Source organism: Acanthaster planci, linkage group LG21 (assembly GCF_054643075.1).
Source record: "Acanthaster planci isolate LZ-2023a linkage group LG21, COTS_SCS, whole genome shotgun sequence".
NCBI classification, from domain to species: domain Eukaryota; kingdom Metazoa; phylum Echinodermata; class Asteroidea; order Valvatida; family Acanthasteridae; genus Acanthaster; species Acanthaster planci.
Window position 1 is genome coordinate 1,388,430 of NC_141797.1, and position 13,700 is coordinate 1,402,129.

The following is a 13,700-nucleotide window of genomic DNA, read 5'->3' on the forward strand; positions in this document are numbered from 1 at the left end:
AAAGGGTTCGTGCATGAACAACTGAGGCTGCTGTGAATAGGTTACTTGGTCTGGCAGCCTATCCTATTAACTCTAACAGTCCCAAATCTTCCAATTTCAATATGATTTTACATACACCCTGGGGGGCTAGGGTTAAATCCCAAATGTCTCTTATGATGTAGTACTGCGAAGTCTATCCTAAGATGTAGCATGCACGCGTTCACTAGTTCTGATAAAGCCAACATAAAAGAGCAAGTGGAGAAAATCCTGAGGAGGCAACTTGAGAAAATGTAATTTTCAAAATATTAAGGTGTCGCATAGGGTAATTCAGAAAAGAAGTGCCATTTATACACTGTAAGCATTTCTGAGCATTCATGACAATACATTAAATCAACAACAGAAATATAAAATCACTAAAACTTCGTTCAAAGATTTTTACACTGAAAGGTTGAAACTCCCACCTCTTCCTGTGTTGGTTGTGTGATCGACGGAGGGTCCGGTGTAGGAGCTTGGTGTACCGCCGGCTCCTCTCAACCAATCAAAATCGTCTGAGGTCTTGTCATTAGTCCAACCGCACATGCCATGCTCGAAATCACATACTCCTTCCGAGTAACACACCTCGTCGCGGATGCCGATGTCGTCTAGAGCTATGTCTCCCATCGTCGGGGATCCAACACGGCTTTCAAAGACGATCTGGCAAGATTTCACAGCTTCAAACTAAGGTAGTGTTGTAGTCAAGACTTGTTTAAGATCCTCACAAAACCCAGCAAAACATTACAAGACCAACACAAGACCTCCAGTCTGAATTCAAGTAACAAGCTATCCAACTGAACTGCAACAAAAGCATTCCTTTGTCATTGTTCACTCTGCTACTTGTGTCTGGTCTTGTGTAAGGTTTTGTGTAAGGTTGTGTCTAGTCTTGTGTAAGGTCTTGTGTCTGGTCTTGTGTAAGCTTCTGTGATGGTCTCCACTACAACACTGCACTAAGGTCGTGGTAGACTTTCAATCAGACACTAAGACACGTTTACAGGATTACACGCATTCCAGCAATTTTATACCCACAGTAGAGGACAATGTATACTTGCCCCTCCTTTTTCAAGGGGGCAAACAAGAGCTAAAATGGAACCAAAAAATTTACCCTGAATTTCTGGGTTTGGGACGGCAAGATGGTCACCCTTCCCCGTCTCCACAGGTCTCCCTGATCGCCGTCCTTTTGCCAGCTCGGGCTGACAAAGAAATCACCTTCGTCTTGCTTGTACACCAGCAGGGATCCGATATTGTCGCCGTACATGTGATACCAGAAGTGGAGACAGTGGTCTGTGCCCGGGTCGAAAAAAGGGCTGAGGAGGCGTGCCTCATCTCCGGGTTGCCGTGGCGACAGAGGATTGATGTAGGCAAAATAGTCTAGTCAAAGAAAATAATGAATTATATCAAATAGTTGTGAGAACAAATTGATTCTGAAAAAAAGAAATCGAAATGACTTTAATACCTAACAGATTTAAATCATAAATGTTACTGGAGGCTGAAATCAAGTGCGTTTCTGAGTCAGTCTTTTACTCCCGCAACAGCCAGGAACATTTCAAACTTTGATGTGTACACAAATTTTAGGAAGCCAATTTCAGAAAAAAAATATTGACCGTGTACTTCAAAGTCCAAAAAGTTAGTTCGTAAGGAACAAATTGTTGAATGGGGGGGATGCAACTGTGGTTCACTTGTGGGTATCAAGGCTTAAAAGTCCAGTTAAAAGAGTTCGCTGAGTGGTTGAAAAGATTATGAAGGATTTTCTTTTGGTAACATTAAATCTTCATGCAAGTTATGTTTAAGGGTAGTAATATGAATTAGTGTGTAATATTGAAATTTTGATTTGTAGTAACACTGAAAGGTCTTAAATGAGTTTTCCCTTGAAGTTGTTGCTTTCTTTCAAGACGATTTGAGTCAAACAGACATCTCCAAAAATTTCGAGTGCAAATACTAACACACTCATAATTAGCACACGCAATGAATAGTTCAAAGGGTTACAGAAACAGAAAACATTTAGTTCGCAGGAAGTATTTCGAAATAAAAATAAATACGTAAGCATTTAAAAAAACATTATAAATTTAATGTTTACCCTATTAATTGTGACCTTAAAATTGAATAAAAAGATCCTGCGTTTCCCCGCCCACACAAAAATCCCCTTTTGGCCTTTCGCGCTCCTAGGCTGATTGGATGACGTCATTGACAGAACGATGCATGTACAGTGTACATACAGCACAGTACATGCAGTATTGCATGCAATAGACCATGTTATGTTTGATGTAGCTTACCCGCAGGAAAACACTGTCTCAGTTCAAGGTAGAAAATTAAAAGACACAGTGCTACCGTGCGTTTCTTTAACTGAAACAGTGTTTGCCCTGTTGGCCAAACTACATCAAAAACAACATGGTCTATTGCGTGTAAACGAAATGTTTTTTTATTTCTGTAACCCTTTAAGTATTAACACGGCATTGTGACGACAACAGCCAGACAGGCTTACTTGATACTGTGTCGTAGGTGTGGTCTGTGGTTGGTCCTGTACCCAGTGAAGGGTTCCCATTGGTTCCTCTCAGCCAATCAAATCCCGGCGTATCGGTGTCATCGTTGACCCACTCACAAAGATCATACTCAAAGGTACATTGAGCTAGTGAGTTTTCAAATAGAAAAAAAAAAGAGTATTTTAGCTGCAGTTTTCAGTTGAAGTTAATTTAGTTGAATATAGTTTGAAGGTGCAAATGGTGAAAAATGAGCAACGTGCTTAAATCTGCAACAGTGCTAAGTAGAATTCTCTTCTTTTGTGAGTTTGTTAGATTTCAATAGAAGTGTGTTTGTCCAAACAATGAACAGACCATACTATCTTAAAAGTTGTTTGATGATTCTGCTAGAATTTTTTCTTGTTTTAAACGTGCAGGTGTGCTCACAAACTGTTGGGCACGTCCCAGGGTTGAAGACAACATCGTCGATTGCAATATCCCCGCCCCATGACTGGCCGGTTACTCCCTCAATGACGATCTCGTAGGTTGACGTGCTTGTGATTGGCTCTCTGGCTCGGAGCCATTGGTTGGATTGAGTGCCTTGCTTTCGGTAAATCTGGAGATGTTGGAGATATGAATGAAGTGATATAAAACAAGATTACTTTTTATCATACAATGTTTGCATTTACTTGAGTACACAATGGCTGCATTTGAGCATTTTAATTACTCATATTACCATAAGTTCAAGCTCGTAAGTGAATGAACGGCAGGCCAGTGAGGTTTATTTCAAAATGGCCATTGATCATTTGCACAATGTGATCCAAGTGCAATGCGCAAACAACATTTTCCAGCATGAACAATATTGGGAGGATCACACCTGAACATGGCCTGTGCGTAGGTATTCCAGCAGGCCTACAATGACATTAGAAGCTTTAACGGTAGTGCTTTCCTACAGTAGGGAAGTGTGACATGATTCATCAAGCCCCCCCCATAGGAAAGCTCACATGTAAAAAAAAAATGTGACACCACATCATTTCAGGTTTACAGTGCATCAGTACTCCCACACTCAATGTAGAGAGTCATAGGTCATTAGGTTCAACAATAAGCGAAATCAGCCCTATCAGTGAAGCTGGTCTACTTTGGTTGTTTGTATCTCAAATATCTTTGCATCAGTGACATTCTTAAGTGCCTTACTTCAGAGTCAAGAATGCACTGGCCTCTTACGTAATTGCTGCTGTTATGACCTTGCTTTATTTTTACTCCTCAGGAGTATAACACAACATATGGTCAGTGGCTAGATTCTTCCCCCTTAGCCTCTGCTTATGAGCTCTGAATACACCCCATTAAGCCATAACCCTCTGATACCCATCTTGATGAGATGTAAATGTACATACATGTAGCATGCATCATGGAATCATTGTAAGCTTTTAAAACCAACAAAGCATTTTGTAAATTACGTTTGAATAAAATCCAGTGCACTGATTATCTGATTGCACATAAACATAACAATTTGAATTTCCCAGGCTGAAAACATTGTTGCTATACCTCGTGATTCAGGGCAAGCTTTTGCTTAGCAACCACCATCTCTGGAAAGGACGGATTCCTTTGTGCCCTTCTCTCTAATCCATCAAAAACAGTGTATTGGTGCAAGGCGTCTGTTATTTCACTAAGCAAAAGCTTGCCCCGAATCACGAGGCACAGTAACATTGTCTTTACAATTAAAAGAATTCAAATTACTATATTCATGTAAACTAAGGAATTTGTGTACCAGACGTCATTCAAATCTAACTTGCAAAAGGCTTATTCTGTTTGGCTCACCAGTGTAGATGTACTACCGGATGACAGAAAGATATTCAGGGCATCGATGTCAGGTCCAAACATGTGGTACCAGAACTCCAAACAGTATTGTGAATTGGCCGCAATCGGGCCGGACATGATGCGAGCCTTGTCGCCTTGGACACGTGGGGAAGATGTCTCGATGTAGGCGTAGTAACCAGCTCCTGAAATTCATATAAATAAGATTACTTTGCTCCGAAATCAGCTCGAAATGAGAGTCTTCCGTTCAGAAGTTGGGACTAATTTGGCCTTGTGACTGCATGACGAATGATGGAGTAGATGGCCTAGTGATTGCCTTGGGATTGATTTGTGATTACCTTGTGATCGCTTGATTAATTTGTGATTGTCTCATGACTGACCTGGCATGACATTACCTTGTCATTGATTTTGATTGACTCGTGATTGGCTTCTAATAACCTTGTGATTGCCTTATGATTGATCTGTAACTGCCTTGTGAGTTTCCTTGTGGCTGACATTTGAGAGACGTGTGACTTGACTTATGATCTGACCTGCAATATCACTCAAAATCTGAAGCACAATCTTACGCACATTTGAATCATGATCTCACATGGCCTTTGAAATGCAAATTGTGAGGTGTTGCATAATTTCCTTTTTCCCCAGTGAATGCGGGTGGCGTCTTTTCAACGCTGCAGGATTAGCATGCAGCGCTGCTGTGTCGCACATCAATGGGGCCCTGGAGAACTTTTGTCTGCGGTGCTAATCTGCGGGCACGCTATGCCCAAAACAGTGGTATAATGTTTAAAAGCAGAGATGGATTACCCAGCAGCAGGTCTTCTGTTCCGAGTACTGTCTTTTGTTACACGGAACAGCTCTTTTGTCCCATTTCGGGCACCGGGCTCTGCATATAAACCCATGGTGCTCGGAATGGGGTTCCCTGGCAGCAAGTGGTTAACTATTTTAGGGTATTCATCAGATTTAAACTTCCATTCACTGCTACAGATGTTGTTTGAAACCAATAAAAATGAAATCAAATAGCACTGTAAAATTAACCAAAATGAGCAAGGATGGCAAAAAGTAATCAGAGGGACAGGAAACATAACTTTCTTTTTAATTTGCCTCAGCATTTTCATATGGAGTCATGTTTGAGTTTTACCACTGACCGGTTCCTACGGTGTGGTCAAACTCAGGTCCAGTGCCTGCAGAGCCTGTCCCTCCTTGAATTACTATCCAGTCAAAGTCGTCCAGGTTGTCTTGAGTCCAGCCGCAGATGTTGTTCTCTTCAAAGTCGCAGCTAAGATCTGGATAGTAAACAGTCAACAGTTAAAAAGCAAGTACAACAAAATCATTAGAGATACAATGAAAAAGACGAACAATGAACTTGACTTGAGCGGGATGTAAACCTGCAACCTCAATCTCTTTCCTGTACATGCCACAAACGATTTGATCCTTAAAAAGAGACCGATACATTTCTTCTTTTTGTGGGAATTTATTTAAAATTTCTCAGAGTCTGCTCTTGTCAAACACCAGTTCATTGGACAGCATAGCACAAGACCTTTCCAAAGATACTCCAGACGCTAGCTTCCAACTCTCGTTTTTGTCTTTGTTATGAGCTTACCCGAGTCGGAACCACAGTTGTCGAAGGCGATATCATCCAGTGCGATGTCTGTAAGCAGAGAAGGGTCAGAGAAATCATTGCCGGGGAGAGCTTCAAACCGCACCTACAAGAAAATGACAAGATCTGATGAACTTAACTCTGGCATGTCTGGATAGAGATTTCTGTGCTGAACACACCAAGAGATCCAGATATTTATCGAATAGGAGAATATAACTTGCATTCCACGGTAATAAATAAACAGATTATAGATCAAATATACATGTAGTCATATCAAGAAGGTAAAAAGGTTGTCTCTTCTTACTCAAATGACAGGTATTGTTTTTGGAGAGAAAAGTATTGACGAAATATATGTATAAGGTCAAACATTTGTCATCTTTAAAAAGATTTCAATTGTACGTTAACAGCCTAGCCACAAACTGAGCCTGCAATATTCACTGCAGGGCAGCATACTGTCAGGAGAGCGTTGTAGCGACGAATACATGAATAGAAAGTAAATTGCCAAATATTAACCGGCCACATGAGCTACTGGTAACATTTTTCATTTTAATGGGTTTTTTTGTAATGCCAACGGAAGACTAGCGACAAGACCACATACCGAGTACTGGCCCGCGAGTCTGGGTCCCACACTCAGTGTGCCCTGTTGCCACTGATTATTGGTGTCACCGCTGTACACCACGCTGGTGTCCTGAACAACACCTTGATAGACTATTGCAACCAGGGCACCAGCATTGCTGCCACGGAGATGGTACCAGAAATTCATTTCACACCTAAAACAGAACAGAAAGTTGGCGTATCAAATAGTTGAAACTTTCAAACATCACCACAAAGTAAAAGGTACATGTAAGTTGTTCGCATTTGTAACCCTCTGTGCTGGGGAATGTGTGAACATAAGCAGGTATGAATGATAATTGAAAACGTCATGAAAAAACAATTCAAAACAGTCCCATTAATCTTCTTACAAAGAGTCATATTGCATCACTGCAGTCTTACAAATGTGTCAAGGGTTCTACACCAAAGTCAGAAATATTTGCTACTTTGTTCTCCCTTTATTTTTGAGAACAGTGTTCTTGCGGGGCTTGGCATTGCAACATTGGTTACCTAAGAAAGTAAACAATTCCAACTGAATCAGGGAATAAGGTACTCATTACCACAACGCTGTACCTGCAATGCTTGTGAATGCGCACTCTAACGTTTTCTCATACCTTGCTCCAACAGATCCCAAGGTAGGGCTCTGCAAAATAGCTGACGTCTGAAACGTTCCGTTGGTGCTGTCCACGAACATGAAGTACCCTGTCCCCGAGGTGTGGTCAGTAGAAGGTGCTGCCGCAGACGAGGTGCTGCCAGCCTGCTGCCTTGTCCAGCGACACCGGCCGTTGTCGATAGCCAACCAGGCGCACTGGTCACTTTCAAAGTTACAGTTTCCTTAAGTTAAGGGGGAAAAAAGAACCATTTTTCTTCAATTTTTTTCAATGATCTCCAAGTTTTCATGCAGTTTAAGTCACCCGTTCTGAAATATTGTGTCTCAAATTGGAGGAGCCACTTTTAAGTTTTACTTTGTATTAGATTGTTGAATTTGCGCTCTGTGGTTTTGATGTGTCACTCAGTTTGGTATGATAAAAATGGACGTTGTGTTGATTTAAAAACGTTGAGGATTCCTTTACTTAAACACTATGGATGAGTCTTCCAAAGGGTTTTACCTCAAAGTGGCTCTGACGACACGTGAGTCATTCTTGCAAAGCAAGTAAAGTGTTTTTTGTGTGTCTCATGTTTACATTGCAATATGTAGGTTGTGGGTTTGTCTCTCCATTGGTTCAAGTACAAAAACACTTTGCTTTACTTTCGATAATGTCATTTACTTGTCCATTTATAATCTGAGTGATATCTTACATCACATCGATGCACTGTCTTTTAGTTATTTCATGTCACATTGCATAACTGTTTCAAGAATGTTGCATAAAGGAAAGGGTAGGCAAAAGGAACAGTTACAAGGGGACATGAGTGCACATTTCTCTGCACTGGCAGTCAGCTACACATAAGGATGAACAAAAATCATTGGACGTGCAAATGACACTTTCCAATAGATAAATCCATGATTTGGTTCACTGAATTGGAAGCGAGATGAACTTTATATTTTGATAGCTGAGAGTGAAAGTCAAAGCGATGAAATAAAAGTTCTTACTTTTAAGAATTTGATTATATCTGAAGGCTTATAATAAGTTGTATTTGAATGTTTTGAGCAACATTAAAAAAAAACAAACAAAAACGGTCAGGCTAAAAAGTCATTAAACAGGTATACAATAGATTCAAGAAACATGATCGAAAAAACCTTCCAAGTGTATAAGGTCTTCACACAGAGTCCATTACAAGCCTTTTTTTAAACCTTCTTTTTTATAGAGGGTATCAGCACAGCTGGCTAATGGCAAACATTACACCAAGAAGGCAAGGAATAAAGGAGTTTGTCTATCAGAACAACACCTTAAAGGTGGATTTGAGGGTTTGCACAGCTTCCATCTTGCAGACAGGTGCTTTTGATCCACTGGGAATGCACAAAGGGGATTTCTCTGTGGAACAAACTTAATGCACTGCCAGGTGACTACCATGCAAAGCCTCTGTAACCAGAGACAAAATGTTGGAAAATCTGACAGAGTTGATCATTCTCATACCACAGTTTGCCTCGTCCGAGCCATCTGCGCAATCATTTGTACCATCACAAACCGAACTCAGGCTGACGCAGGTCCCTGAACCACAAGCAAAGTCGTCTGGTTGGCAGAGCGGGGGCGTTGTTGGGACAGGCTGCCATGGGGATGTTCCCACCACAGGCAGTTCTCCACTGTAAGCCACACAGCCGGGAGTGAAGGAGGTGTCGTCAATGGCAATGTCGCCATAGATACCGTTTCCAACAGTAGCCTCGATTATGACCTAACAGAAATTGAGTCGAGAGTAGAGGTTTTCCCTATATGTACCCATAAGAAAGTAATGTGCGCTATGAATGCCATATGGAGTAAGGCAGTAATTACCCCATTCATGAAGCCACAAGACCAATTCAGCAGCCAAAATGAGACATTTTGGCTGCCAATAAATTAACAGACATAATGCAGTGACTGTCTGGAAGTATTTCGTGTAAGAGGGTATGCAAACATAAGTCTGTAAACTCCTTCACTATAAATGAAAAAACCCCTTGTTAGGCATGAAGCATGAACCATCGTTACGGAATACACGCTGACTTTCGTCACACCCCACTGGCATATAGAACATGCAAAGGTTAGAGGTACCTGGAATGGGTTGGTCCAGCCCAGAGTGATTTCAGCTCTCTCATAGAAGTCTCCAATTTCACCACTCTTGCTCCAAAGGTTGGTGAGAGGGCCGTTGATTGTATCGCGGATGTACACAGTCAGGGAACCGGTGGTTCGGCCAAACATATGGTAGTAGAAACGCAGCTGTAACGTGTAAAACGCAGAAGTGTAAAATGAAATCTAATTTTACTCACTTTTCCTTCGGAATATCAACTTTTCCCGTTGAGTTGCAGGGGTTCAAAATCAAACATTTGGAGTAACTTCCTTCTAACCTTCTTGGCACTCATGTTTAGTAGCATGTACTGCTCGGGGTACTTTTCAGTTTTAAAATATTGAATTTTCTCGCGGACCCTAGCCTTTTCCTGAGTTGGCACAACAGAAAGACATTCTTTCTATGGAAGGGGTATTTCGCTGAGATTGTGAATCGAAATTCAGTTGGGGGAAAATGTACGACAGCACCTTCGTTTCCTTGCTCACCATCTGATTGCTGATTGGCCAGGACACTTTGCTACTGCAACCCGTTTTCTCCTGACATTTCAAAATTGTGATGTACATTGATGCACCAAAACTGTCCGGTGCCAGTGTTACCAATCCCATAGGGAACCATTGCCTTTCATATATTTTTTCCAGTGTGGATGCCATTACCATAAATCTGTGTACATGTACATGGGCCCTATTGATTTGTATTCCAAAGTTTTGGACTTGGACTAAAATGGCATTGTGTTACATGGCAGTCTGGTACCTGGCAAGTGCCTGTGGTTGTGGCTGCGATGTAGTAGCTACCGAGGCGAGCACGGTCTCCCATCTGACGCGGGGCCGACGTCTCCAGGTAGAGATAGGTACCTACAGAGTAACGTTTGAGTAGACAAGGTTAAATGATAAGAGGGGTCAAGGGGGGTCCCAAGGTAAGAGATGTGACTCTAACCAAAAACGTAAAGAAATTAAACAAATTATGTTATTACCTTTACCTTCACGGTCCCAAAGCTAACACATGCAGATAGTATTATTTTTGGCAGAAAACTAATGTAAAAAAAACCAGAACACTGGTTTCTTCCAAAAGCGACATGCGCTTCATAATACCTGATGAGAGTCCGCTGGTGTGGTCCCTTGTTGGGCCTGTCCACTCGGTGGGGGTTATTCCCGAGTACGTCCGCCAATCCAGCTCGTCATTGGTCAGTTGCCGCCAATCGCAGATGCCGCTCTCAAAATCGCACAGATGGTAGTTGCCTAGGAGACGAAGCAAGGGAAACATAGAATAAACTTCAAATTGATTTCGGCAGTGAGAAATGTAAATTTGTCCATCAAGAAAAAATTGCAGAAACTTACTGCAAGAATTTTCGTCAGTGAAGTCACCGCAGTCATCGGTGAGATCGCAAAACCGATTGTCCTCAACACAGTTGCCGCGGTTGCACTTAGTCCGACCCGAAGGGCAAGGGTCAGAGGTCGGTGCTGTGCAGAAATTTAAAAAAAGAACAAATCAACATTTGCATGCCTCAATTCAACTGTTGTGGGGCACTATTGTCAGCTATATGTATAAGAAAATTAAAACCAATTGAAATCCCTGATTGAAGATGAGTAAAGAGACACACGTCTAGAAATCTGTTGACTAGACTTACGAGGTAGCCCGCATCCGACAAAGCTGATGTCGTCAAGTGCAATGTCACCAAGAACACTGAACGATCTGGTGGCCTCAAACACAATCTGAATGTTGGAAGGTTAAGTCAAAATGATGTCATAGCATCTCGCATAGTAATTAACGGCAGCTGTTATTCAAAGACTTTCACGAGACCACATAAATATTATGCACAACAGTCGCAAGTAATGAGTGAGTACAATGATAAAAGAATGCTTTTGCTGTAGTTCATTTCAATAGCTTGTGATTCGAATTCAGATTGGAGAGTTTGTGTTGGCCTTGTGATAGTCTTGTGAGGTCTTTGAAGAGATCTCGACCCTGACATTGTCAAAAGCAATGATATATTCTCCAAAGGAAGAATTCAATGGTCTCTTTTACACAAATGTGTTTGGCCATTCAGAAAACCTTTTTTTTTCAGAATAGAAACATCTGAGCTAATTCTTTGTCCTTAAGATTTTCAAAATGTAAGCGCCCGCCAAGGTTAAGAACGCAAGTGCAAGCACAGTGCCACTGCACGTTTGGCTTTTCCTCAGATTGGTCTGCAGATTACCTTGAATGGAAGGCTCACTCTGCCCACGCCAAGCTGGATATTATTCCACACATCTCCCATATCCTCAAACAGGTAGATCAGCAGCGTCCGGGACGACCCTTCCACTAAGTACACTGCCAAACTACCAATGTCTGTTTGATACAGCAATGACATTTTAACTTGGGATGAAGCACAGTTCGTCATAGGCCGCTTATGCCCTTTTGCCCGGAAGCATGATCACAGCAGCAAAAATGTTCCGGCAAAAGGGCGTAAGAAACACACTTTCCTTATTTCGTTGAAACGGATAAAAATTACTACAAAATCAACACAGGCTGAACAAAAAGCTACCTTAAAACAACTTATCAAACGATTTGGAAAATTTTGTTTTAACTATTTGCAAAGAAATTTTTATATTTCATTAAAATAAGTGCTTACGACCTTCTTCCAGGCACCCGACAAGTTTTAGCCTTTTTTAACAAATGACAAGTTACCAGCGATTTTATTTGGTAACTTAATTACTCAAGAATAAGACCATGCATCACCTCTGCTCCCATGTTATCCCATCAACGCCATTCTGACGGCCTAACTATAACAATATTGGCAACTTAACACAAAAAAGTTAAATTCTCTTTACAAAAACTTTTTATTTCCATCATTTTAGCATATTATGAATGATTGAATATAACCTGCTATTTCCCTTTGTTTTCATAGTTACAAAAACGTTTTCCGAATGTTGTCTGGGAATTTGAGGAATCTGGTATTGACAATGTACGTACCAGGCATCCAAATATTTAAACAATTTTAAACTGACTGAGCCAAAGTATTTACTTTACAAAGCATTTAATTTATAGCAAATTTTGTTTCTTTGACATTTTACATTACCTGCTCTTTACCGTTTGTTAATGCACTTCAATTCCTCAATGTCATCCGGGAATTTGGAGAACTGGTTTTTACATATAGGAATATTCAAAAATTTTGAATGAATCAAAGGTCAAAACTGAATTATTCATATTGATTCAGCCCAAGAGCTTACCCTGTCCGTACATGTGATACCAGAAGCTGAAGAGGCAAGTTGACGAAGCTTGGTGTCGTTCTTTTGTCTCCAGAGTGGCCTGGCTGAAACCCGAACCGGAGTTGGCGTTCACATACACATATCGACCTACAGTGACGAGAAGTGTAATCCAACCGCATAAAGTGAGTCATCCCCCAATTATAAGCTGCCTATGCTAAAATTAATAGAAATGCAAATGTTTCTGCCCTTCTAGCATCTAAAATTGTCAGGCTATCAAATGTTTTGTGTATCAGAATAAATGAGTTGAATGAAATGTTTGGTCTACGTGAAGCGCTATACACATATTCAGTATATACACTTATTTAAGTATATTCAGCTAGATGATTGGCACCTGCTGCGTTGTTGAAGGTGTGGTCTTTGGAGGGTCCGGTGTTCGACGTAGGCGTGGCGCCTGATCCTAGCTGCCATTTGTAGGAGCCCAGACTTGTATCAGTCCATCCGCACATGCCCGACTCAAAGTTGCAGTTGCCACCTGCAGCGATTTTGACCCGCAAATAAACAGACTTCTACAGTAAAGGAAATCTTCAAGTTTGCAGATTTCAAAAATAAATTGTTAACTACAAAACCTGGAAACTCGGCATTAGCTTTCCACAATTATCTTTTTTTCTAATTTGAGTTATTTGCTCCTTTTTAATCGGGGCAGCCTAATATTTGTCAAGAATAATTCCTTTGGTAGCGAAGCGAACAATTATAGAAAAAACAAATGCAACATTTAAAATAACAGACAAATATGTTTAAAATTCAAAATTTCAAAACTAAAATTGACATATTTGTTGAATTCAAATACATATTTAATAAATGAAATAAACACAGCACAATTTCTAACATACCACAATTTTCCTCATCAGAGCCATCTCCACAGTCATCCACAAAGTTGCAGACTTGGGTGGAATCCGTTAGGCAGTTGGTGTTATTGCAAGTGAACTGGCAGGGTGGGGCTGGGGTGGGCGGGGCACATCTGCCAAAGAAGGTCTGGATGTCATCCAAGGCAATGTCGCCGGCGAAGCTGGGCCCTACCCGACCCTCAAAGATGACCTGGTGGGGGAATACAGAAAATAGCGAATACACGAGTTTTAAACCCTAAGGCCCCAAAAGTTTTCCTTCTTATAAAAATGGCATCCGAAAGCAGGACAGGTACAGTGCAAAATCTTTTTCCCTTCGATTTTTGCATACTTATCATGAAAGCTCGTTAGATGTAACAAACAAGAGTGGTCGGGTGTCATTTGTGACAAAGGAATTGAACAAGACACATTCTTATTTTGTTTTAAATGTCATATTTCCCTACATTTTTCT

General features: G+C 41.0%; 1 protein-coding gene across 2 annotated transcripts in view; it reads right to left on the bottom strand.

Annotated features, from left to right (window-relative positions):
- LOC110983120 (MAM and LDL-receptor class A domain-containing protein 1-like) overlaps nucleotides 1–13,700 on the bottom strand; it is a 133,359-nt gene that overhangs the window by 48,856 nt on the left and 70,803 nt on the right. For both annotated transcript variants that reach the window (XM_087131058.1, XM_087131059.1), the window contains exons 82-100: nucleotides 13,238–13,442; nucleotides 12,739–12,879; nucleotides 12,369–12,494; nucleotides 11,357–11,487; nucleotides 10,790–10,874; nucleotides 10,500–10,622; nucleotides 10,254–10,400; nucleotides 9,916–10,016; nucleotides 9,153–9,317; nucleotides 8,544–8,799; nucleotides 7,083–7,302; nucleotides 6,476–6,647; nucleotides 5,881–5,983; nucleotides 5,426–5,563; nucleotides 4,287–4,468; nucleotides 2,916–3,084; nucleotides 2,495–2,638; nucleotides 1,118–1,383; nucleotides 441–672 (exon numbers count right to left, since the gene is read on the bottom strand). In XM_087131058.1, coding sequence (XP_086987184.1) covers nucleotides 441–672; nucleotides 1,118–1,383; nucleotides 2,495–2,638; nucleotides 2,916–3,084; nucleotides 4,287–4,468; nucleotides 5,426–5,563; nucleotides 5,881–5,983; nucleotides 6,476–6,647; nucleotides 7,083–7,302; nucleotides 8,544–8,799; nucleotides 9,153–9,317; nucleotides 9,916–10,016; nucleotides 10,254–10,400; nucleotides 10,500–10,622; nucleotides 10,790–10,874; nucleotides 11,357–11,487; nucleotides 12,369–12,494; nucleotides 12,739–12,879; nucleotides 13,238–13,442 — 3,106 coding nt within the window. The remainder of the gene's footprint in view (nucleotides 1–440; nucleotides 673–1,117; nucleotides 1,384–2,494; nucleotides 2,639–2,915; nucleotides 3,085–4,286; nucleotides 4,469–5,425; nucleotides 5,564–5,880; nucleotides 5,984–6,475; nucleotides 6,648–7,082; nucleotides 7,303–8,543; nucleotides 8,800–9,152; nucleotides 9,318–9,915; nucleotides 10,017–10,253; nucleotides 10,401–10,499; nucleotides 10,623–10,789; nucleotides 10,875–11,356; nucleotides 11,488–12,368; nucleotides 12,495–12,738; nucleotides 12,880–13,237; nucleotides 13,443–13,700) is intronic.